The sequence below is a fragment of the Gopherus flavomarginatus genome, chromosome 25 (assembly GCF_025201925.1).
Source record: "Gopherus flavomarginatus isolate rGopFla2 chromosome 25, rGopFla2.mat.asm, whole genome shotgun sequence".
NCBI lineage: Eukaryota > Metazoa > Chordata > Testudines > Testudinidae > Gopherus > Gopherus flavomarginatus.
The window spans coordinates 7171899-7181769 of NC_066641.1; the positions used below are offsets into that span (position 1 = coordinate 7171899).

At 45.8% G+C, this 9871-nt stretch overlaps 1 protein-coding gene across 1 annotated transcript in view; it reads left to right on the plus strand.

The window, feature by feature from the left end:
* Window positions 1–9871, plus strand: part of MAP3K3 (mitogen-activated protein kinase kinase kinase 3) — a 51822-nt gene that overhangs the window by 35807 nt on the left and 6144 nt on the right. Inside the window, exons 13-16 of the mRNA XM_050935156.1 lie at window positions 2308–2456; window positions 4302–4433; window positions 6319–6448; window positions 9252–9429. Coding sequence (XP_050791113.1) covers window positions 2308–2456; window positions 4302–4433; window positions 6319–6448; window positions 9252–9429 — 589 coding nt within the window. The remainder of the gene's footprint in view (window positions 1–2307; window positions 2457–4301; window positions 4434–6318; window positions 6449–9251; window positions 9430–9871) is intronic.

Genomic DNA, 9871 nt, shown 5'->3' on the forward strand with positions numbered 1-9871 from the left:
TGCTTGCTCGGGGGTTCGGGGAACGCGAGAGCAAACCGGGAAAGGAGACCAGCTTCGCCGCGGTTTGCTCTCGCGTTCCCCGAACCACCCTGCAAACCGCAGGGAAGGAGACCTGCTTGCTCGGGTTCGGGGAACGCGAGAGCAAACCGGGGAAGGAGACCAGCTTGATTACCAGAGGCTTCCTCAGGTATGCTGGGATACCTGCTTATTCCACGGAGGTCAAGAAAAGCGCTGGTAAGTGTCTATACTTGATTACCAGCGCTGGATCACCAGCGCTGGATCCTCTACACCCGAGACAAAACGGGAGTACGGCCAGCGCTGCAAACAGGGAGTTGCAGCGCTGGTGGTGCCCTGCAGATGTGTACACCTCCTAAGTTGCAGCGCTGTAACCCCCTCACCAGCGCTGCAACTTTGTGATGTAGACAAGCCCTTTGAATATCAGGCTTGTTTTCTGCTTCCCAGTCAGTGTCCTGGTCACACTGTTCAGCAATTCTCATTTTGGTACATTATGATCTGACTGTGTATGAGAAATTCCAGTAACTGATGATGCCTGAAATAGCTCTAGTGTCACTAAATGAGAACATGTAGATATAAAAATACTTTGACAGCAGTCCCTAAAATACCCAGCACCGTGTCCCTCTCTGTGAGCCATACCAGCAGTGGTCTGTTTGCTGCAAGCTCACGCTGAAAGGATTAGCTTTGTTATTAAAAAGCATTGGCAATTCTGCTACAAGGTAAAATCTGAAATCAGCTGAATCCAGGTGATGTCCAGGGTTTTTAAGCAATTCTTAAAGAGCTGTTTATTTCATTGGTACTGTTTATCTTGTGTAGAATGAGGCTTGCAGGCTACAGTATGTTACTAATTAAGAATTATTTTTGTTTTTGCAATTCCTAGTAGTAAGATATATTTCCGTGTTAATGAAACCCTGAACTTGTTTGGGAATGTTTCAGTTTGTAAAGAATAAAAATATCCAAGCTATTTCCTCATAAAAATAGGTACGAAAGGACAAAGTGTTAGAATGTGGAGAGCATCAAAGATTTTGTGCAGTAACTTTGAAAGTTAAGTTTAGTGACAAATGTAGGGGTTAACTGTTTAAAGCAAATTAACTAGATCAAATTCACCTCTTTAAAACATTGACTCCCAATAGCAAAGTCAATTCTTTATGCCTCTTTGCATCCTCAAATTGGCTGCTTGCTGCTTGTTTTTGTAATGAAAATGCTTTGTTTACAAACTTTTCCTTGTAATTAGAGGCAAAGTGGGGGTAAAACACTACCTCCCTGATTTGGTGTTACTCCTGTTTTTCTCTGTGCTGGTGTAAATGACTGCAAAATATGTTGTTTAGTGGAAAACTGAGCTTCATTATTAGAATCTGACACCAGAGTTTCCTATTTATACAGAACAAAGGTTTTGTCCCCTCAAAACACTCCTCTAGCCACAATTATGATAAGACCCCTGGAAATGGTGTCAAAACATCTCATTCTTATTGTCATTTCCAGCAGGAAAGAACTGATCTTGGGGCTTGTCTACACTGGCACTTCACAACGCTGCAACTTTCTCACTCGGGTGTGAAAAAACACCCCCGAGCGCAGCAAGTTACAGTGTTGTAAAGCATTAGTATAGACAATGCACCAGCGCTGGGAGCTGTGCGCCTCCTGGAGGTGGTTTTGTAGAGTGCTGGGAGAGCTCTCTCCCAGTGCTCTGCCGTGACTACACAAGCCATGTTAAAGCACTGCCATGGCAGCGCTTTAGCATTGCCAGTGTAAACTAGCCCTTAGCAGGACACCCATCTCCTTTTTATTCCCTGCAAGGAGCAACTGTGGCAAGATTAGGGGTTTAATATTTGCTTCCCTCCCCCTGAGATAATAGCAACTTCTGAGTGGATGCTGAGGGGGAGGAAATACTGCATTCCAAAGCGATAGACCACTTACCTGGCCAGAGATGATGGCTGCATTCCAGTGGATTTATCTCAGAGGAGCCCCTGATGGTGGAGTGAAGCATCACTAAGTTCAGTGAAACAACTTGGGACATATGCTCCAAATGGAACTTCACAACAGCGTTTCGTTATGTTGTTCCATGTGTTTGTTTTAGCATGAGTGTGATTCAGTGATTAGAGCAGGGGTCTAGGAGTGCATGTTGGAGCCCTGAATTTGTCAGGGTTCTGCCACTGACTCACCGACCTCAGGAGAGTCACTTCCCAGCTGTAAAATGGATATTGAAATCACTTCATAATAGGGATTGATGTTTGTACAGAACCTCGTGATCCTCAACTAGCACTGTAACTGGGCAAATTATTATTGTGTTTGCAGCTCCAAGTGCCCCAATAAACTGGCGACGAGGGAAACTTCTGGGACAGGGTGCCTTTGGTCGTGTGTACTTGTGCTACGACGTGGACACAGGCAGAGAGCTTGCAGCTAAACAGGTCCAGTTTGACCCAGACAGTCCTGAAACAAGCAAGGTATTTGAAAGAACTCCTCAGAGGTGCCAAACCTAAGCATGCAGACTGAGATTTTGTAATGTGCCTGTGTCTGTCTCTCTGGAAGCTAACATCTTCCGCTGCCTGTGCTAGGGCTCCAGGCTGCAAGGAGTCATTTAAAAATCACTCTTCTGTTACTGTTGAGAATAGCTTAAGCGTGAAACTGAAATCTATTTCCTTCATCCCCCTACTGGCTTGTTGCCAAGTTCCTTATGGGTGTTGAGTGGTTACCATTGGCCTTGTTAGACAAAAGTGCAAGAGAAAAACTAACACTGAGACATTTGGGGGTTTGACATACAATTTTGTGTTTGCAAAGCCCCTTTAAGGGTAAAAAATGGTAAATCTCATGTTGACCCATTACAGGAAGTTTCTAAGGATTTATTATTCTCTAAACAAACTGAACTTGAATATCTAACTTCTTGGCCAAAAGGAAGCCTGTACATCCAGGCTGAGAACTTGGCACTTACCAATTTTAACTGGCATTCCAGTTGAAATGGGAGCAGGGGGCCATTGGGTGCATGGCCTGCAAGAGTACTGGAGTAACTTGCTGATGCCTGCACTGTGACTCTAGTGTGCATTGCCATCAGGGGCCTCCTTGCCAGTTTAACATGCCAGCTTCCTAGCATCTAGTGAGTTCGCTGTGAGGCGGGAGAATAGAACAATTAAAGCCTCATGGATCAAACTGAGCAGTGGGGATTATGATCCCAATTTAAGTGAGGCCCTGACCATAGTGGGCCCTCATTTACACAATATCTCTGCTGTAAATCAGACAATGATGCTGGGCCAAGGAAGAACAGGCTGGAATGTGTTTTGGAGGTGCTGACACCCCAAACTTGGTTTCATTTATCTGTGTAGTGGCTGGTTCCTTCCTCTTGAAAAGGTGCAGCCTCTCCACAAATGAAAGGAATCTGGCCTATGGCAGAGAAGACTGTTGCAGGGTGTGGAGGACTGAATCAGTGGGAATGCTTGGGGGGAACCATGCTGCTGTTCTACAAACCAGTTGTGCTCTGATACCTTTAATGGTCAGCGTGTTCATTCTCTGGAAGACTCTGATGTGCTTCCTGTGCAGTCAGGATCTCCGATTCAGCCTGAAATTGTTGGATAGCCCTTCTGCCATTGTACTATAGAACCCTGTTGCATCTGTGACAAGGATAAAGGAGAGAATCTTCATGTGTGTGGTTGCTTTAGATCCTACAAGATCAGCATCCCTTCCTAAGCTTGAATCTGAGTAAAACTCACTAGCATAAATCTGGGCAGGAAACCAGTGATTGAAATTCTTAGGTTAAGGGCGTCTAAGAAATACCTTGATATTTAAAGGGCTGAGGATACTACACACTCACTCCTAGCACATCTGCAGGGCTTTATATTCAGTTGCTGTTTTAAAAAATAAACAAACAAAAACCTCACAACCCTCCAGTCTGGGAGGAAGGGACTATTCCCATGTTACAGCTGACAAAATAATTTATTTTTTGAATGACTTGACCAAAGCCATGCAGTAAGACATTGGTAGTCAAGACTGGAAGCCAGGAGTTCCTGGTACTCAGCCCACTGGACAGCACTGCCTGTCTGCTAGACCTTATTACCTGTGAAGCACCTGCAATCATACATACAAACTTTTTACACAATAAACATTAACCTGGTAGTCGCTAGAACATTAGCTTTTTCCAGGGTCTGCCTTAGCTAATGCCATCCAGGGGATAGATTTACACTGAGCCCACAGACACAAAGGGTCAGATTAGTAGGATTGTGGAAGTGTCATGGGCAAGGGTTGTTGAAATGTGGTGGTCCTTAGGCACTGTACCTAACCTGCTCTCTCAACATCTGTAGGAAGTGAGCGCTCTGGAGTGTGAGATCCAGCTGCTAAAGAATCTCCAGCATGACCGCATTGTTCAGTATTATGGCTGCCTCCGGGACCGAGCAGAGAAGACCTTGACCATTTTTATGGAGTATATGCCTGGAGTAAGAGAGCAAACACATCCTCTAGAATTGTTGTCCTTGCCTGTTACCCTGACCAGGTCACCCCACGCTTCAAACCTTCTCAACTTACTCCTCCTTCTGAACATTTGAAGTTCAACCTTGATGGCCTGTCACACCTCTGCCCCTCCCTACTTCTCTTCATTTTTCTTATGGAAGTATCCCAGTCTCAACCACCCACTTGTCCATTTCTCCCACACCTTCTTCCTGTATTCTGTGCATGGAACAGTCTCCCTGAACTCCTCTCTAAAACCACGCTTCTCTCTTCCTTTGAATGTCTCCTCCTACAAAGCCCTCAAGAAATTAGACAACCAATAAACAAACAGTTGGGGCAAACTGAGGATTTATTATACAATAAAAATATGTGATAGTGTATTTTTAAATCTTTCCCTGCCCTCCCACTCTGCATCTGATTGGAAGCTCATCAGGGCAGAGATTGTGTCTTCCTGTGTGTTTGGACAGCACATACTGTGTTGTGAGTGCCTCCAGAATACAGATAATGTCACTAGTTGGAAAACATGCTGGGGCATAGGATGGCCCCTGTAGTTTCAGTGTTGAAACAATAGCTTCTAGCTACTAAAGTCAGAAACAGGCACATTATGTGGTGGTTAAAGGAGGCTATTTTGGAGGATCTGGGACATTATCAGATCAGAGACTGTCGAAACTTGGGGGGCCCAATTTTATATGCCTTGATCTTTATCTGTGAGATGGTGTTTTGAGAAACTGGAGTTCTCAAGTGTTCGTCTCTGTACAGGTGGATCCCGTTCTTGGTGAGCATGCACCCCGTGCACAGGAGATTGGAATCTCTTAACCAGCATTGGCTGATGGGATCATGCATGTGCTCTGCATGTTCATACTCCCTCTCCCAAGTGACCGCAGCCTCCACTCAGTTCCTTATCGCTAAGGCTACAATTTAGTCATGGCATTTTTAGTGTAAAAAAAAAAAAAAAAATCATGGACAGGTCACGAGCAGTAAACAAAAAATCATGGGCTTGTGACCTGTCCATGACTTTCTACTAAAAATACCCCTGACTAAAACTTGGTGGGGGGAAGAAGGGGAAGCCACTGCTGGGGGGGGGAAGAGAAGGGAGGGGACCAAAGGGCTGCTGGTGGTGGGGGGTCGGTGCCAGAGGTACCAGCTGCAGGGGGCTACCCAAGGTCCGCTACTGGGGGTGGCCAAGCAGTGGTTGCTCTGCCGACCCCTGGGGCTGCTGCTCGGGTGGTCCCTGGGGCCGCTGCTCGGGTGGTCCCTGGGGCTACTCCAGCAGCAGCTGGTGCAGCTGGCTGCAGATCCACTCCAGCACTGGCCAGTGTGGCTGTCCCGAAGGCCACCTAAGCAGCTGACCCTGGAGCCATGACTTCTGCGAGCTTTGTAACTGGCACAGATCCCTACTTATCACTGCCTGGGGCAGCGAGATGGAACCTGTGTCCTACTGGAGTCTCTCCTGTTCCATAGTTGTTTAGTGTAGTTCCTGTTCTTAGTTGTAGCTTTTTTTTTTTTTCATATCCTGTTGTCAAAAAAAGGTTTGTTAGCTGGTAGTCCTGCACTGATCTGTGCAATATCCAAGCAGATACCAGGTACTGGGTCCCCTTGAAGGGATTAGAGTATTTTTATATTCCATCCTACTCCGGGATAATTATTTGTGACAGCCGCCAAGGAAAAGTCAAGACAGTCTGATCCCTCTACCCCAGAGGACAAGAAGCTAAAGCGATTAGATCTTTTTGGTAGAAAAAATTATTTTTCAGCTAGTTTGCAGTTCAGAATAGCTAACCATGCTGTGAGCACAAACTCTTGGGTAATGAATGGATTCTGCGGATCCTGTGGCTTGTCATTTCTGAGCGAATCTTTTCCATTTGCTTTTTGGTATAGGGTTCAGTGAAAGACCAGCTGAAGGCCTATGGTGCACTGACGGAAAATGTGACCCGGAAGTACACCCGCCAGATTCTTGAGGGCGTCTCCTACCTTCACAGCAACATGATCGTGCACAGGGACATAAAGGGTGAGAGCATCAGGCCGATCTCGGGCATGTATGCACCAACACAGGAAGCTGTGAAGATGGGGGCTGAGCGTTTATCTAGGAGGCTGCATGTCATGTTTGGGGTTTGTTAAAAACGAAACACACTCTTGGAAGCCTCCAGCTTGAGCCATCGGTGTAACGTCTCTTTTATGATGGCCTTCTCAGGGCCCACGGTACATGTTAAGGGCCTTTATCAGCAGCCTATAGAAAGAGGAGAGCTGTATGCACTTGTGACGGGTTGGGTCACAGAAACCCACTTGGAAATGCCACCTGATGTGCGTACGCTACTTCTGAGGCTGTTTTCCCTGCCAGTTTGGGACTTCAGTCCCTTGTCTGGTTTGAGCCAGACACACTTGCCTGCTGCAAACACAGATCCAAGTCTGAATCATGTCCCCCACAAGCTGCAGGCTGAACTGAAAACAGCTGAAGAAGTGCTCCTGTCTCCAGCACTCAGATTCCCAGCTCCCAATGGGGTCCAAACCCCAAATAAATCCGTTTTACCCTGTATAAAGCTTATACAGGGTAAACTCGTAAATTGTTCACCCTCTATAACACTGTTAGAGAGAGATGCACAGCTGTTTGCTTCCCCCCCCCCGTGTTAATACATTACTTTGGGTTAATTAATAATTAAAAAGTGATTTTATTAAATACAAAAAGTAGGATTTTAAGTGGTTCCAAGTAATAACAGAGAGAACAGGGTAAATTACCAAGTAAAATAAAAGATGCATGTCTAAGCATAATACAGTAAGAAGCTGAATACAGATAAAATATTACCCTCAGAAATGTTTCAATAAACTTTTTCACAGATTGGATGCTTTCCTAGTCTGGGCCCAATCCTTTCCCCGGTACAGTCCTTGTTTCAGCTCAGGTGCTAGCTGGGGTTTCCTCATGACTGCAGCCCCCTTTGTTCTGTTCCACCCCTTTTATATATCTTCTGCACAAGGCAGGAATCCTTTGTCCCTCTCTGGGTTCCCACTCCTCCTTCTAAATGGAAAAGCACCAGATTAAAGATGGATTCCAGTTCAGGTGACATGGTCACATGTCACTTCATTACCCACTTGCCAGCACATATGTATACAGGAAGACTTACAAGTAAACAGAGCCATTTACAGTCAATTGTCCTAGTTGATGGGAGCCATCTAGATTCTAAACCACCATTAATGGCCCACATTTTGCATAATTACAATAGGACCTCAGAGTTATATTTCATATGTCTATTTTCAGATACAAGAGTGGTACATTTATACAGATAGGATAACCACACTCAGTAAATTATAAACTTTGTAATGATACCTTACAAGAGACCTTTTGCATGAAGCATATTCCAGTTACATTATATTCACACTTATTAGCATATTTTCATCAAATCATGTAGCGTGCAACGTCACAGCTCTGTTCTCCACTTTGCAGCTTCTGGAGGAGCTGACCTTTGGGGGTTCTAATAAGGATGGTTTTATGGGGAGCTGTAATCTTTAAAATCCCTCATCTGCAATTGAGCCCTTTCTCCCACATCCCAACAAAGCGAGGTTTTGTTTCTGGCTGATTCCCTCGCTTCCCACCTGCTGTCACCTACTTTGCTTCTTTTTTGGTTCTCTCCTAGATTAGCCTGTGCCTGGCCAAACTGCTACCTCCTCATTGGTGGACAGGCAGGATGCCTTAAGAACACCATGTCCAGATCCAGCGACAGCTTCTGACCCAGGGTTTCCTTCAGGCTGCTGTCCCAAACTATCTTACCTCCTCCTTGCAGAAAATCTTCTGTGGCCTCCTGCACTAATGTCCTGTGTGACCCACAAAAACCCTTAAACTGCCAGTTCCTAGTATTATCTTCTTAGGAGCCAGCCAGTCTCCTAAGGGTTAACAATCGTTGTCAGCACAGTTTTCTGTTATCCAGTGGAGGGCCAGGGGGAGCATTCTGGTGAAGGTGGAGTATCCTATACAGGCCTGTAGGTCCTCATCACATCATTACCAGGCTGATAAAGATGAGGAAGCCGTTGGTGCTAAAACAGCATCTTCCTGCTGGGTCTTGTACATTCACCTTAAAGCTAGTCACATGAGCATTGTGCTCCCTGGCAGGTTACTCATTGGTACATCCCCATCCTCAATGCCAGATCTACACACTTGCCTCCAGGGAACTGGATGGACCCCTATAATACTCTGCACAGGGCCCTGCGAAACTAAGTACGTAAGGTTTATCAGTCAGCAATAGTGAGGGGCTCCAGATCTCATTGTGAGCCTGAAGGAAGTGAAAAAGGCCCTTCTTAGGCTCTAGCATACATCTGTATTGCAAGCCACCATCTGCCAGTTCCCTTTGGCCAGGGTAAACAGAACCTCCAAGCAGATAACAGGGGCTAACTTGTTCATTGCAGGAGTTCAAAGTCATCTAATTAGTTCCATCTGCTAATCTTTGCTTTCTGGCAAGCAGAATATACACCAAACCTGCCCTCAGACAAGACCTCTCTCAGCAGAACTAGGTACAGTCTCAGCCATTGACCAGAGGGGCCCTTTATAGGTTGCCAGACCTGTTTGCAGGCACTGCAACAATGAGAACACTGACTCAGCACTTCCCCCCTTCACTTCCTTGTGTTTTTCCCTAAAGTGGCAGTTGTTGACAAATGGCTTGATTGCAGCCTGGAGAACAAAGATGGTGGCATGGCAGGTCACCAGAGGCTTAATTGGGAAATAGCCTATCATGGACCTAGGCACATCTGGATCAGATATAAACTCTACAGGTTGCAAATCTGAGAGCAGGATTGTACAACAGCTGCCTGAATTCTTTTCCCTCCAGGAGCCAATATTCTCCGTGACTCTGCTGGGAATGTGAAGCTTGGGGACTTCGGGGCCAGCAAACGGCTGCAGACCATCTGTATGTCTGGAACAGGTATCCGCTCTGTCACCGGCACGCCATACTGGATGAGTCCAGAGGTGATCAGCGGAGAGGGTTATGGAAGGAAAGCGGATGTATGGTGAGGAATTGCTCAGAGTTTTATTTATATTCCACAGAGAGAGTCACAGCTTTTCTTGAGTCCTAGGTGATGTGGTCAGTTGTCAGTGAATCAGCCCTGCCTCTGTAGATTTGGATTCGAATTTAGCCAAATCGAAAATGAAAATGATTTTGACACAATGTGGGATAGTTGATCACAGCATGAGACCCTGGGCTGCTGCGGACCGTATCGTGCAATTTCATCTTCAAAAATCCATTCGGCAAGGCTGTGGTCCCTCTAACTATTACATTGTGACACAGAGGCAGGAGGGAAGAAACTATCAAGATGTCTGTGTTCAAGACTACCTTTTACTGTACTTCCATCCTTCCTATATCCCTTAACTGTGTCACATCTAGGTTAGACAGAAAGCCACTTGGGATAGAGTCCTGTTTTCAGTTTGTCTTCAGCGCCGTAAAAATGTACA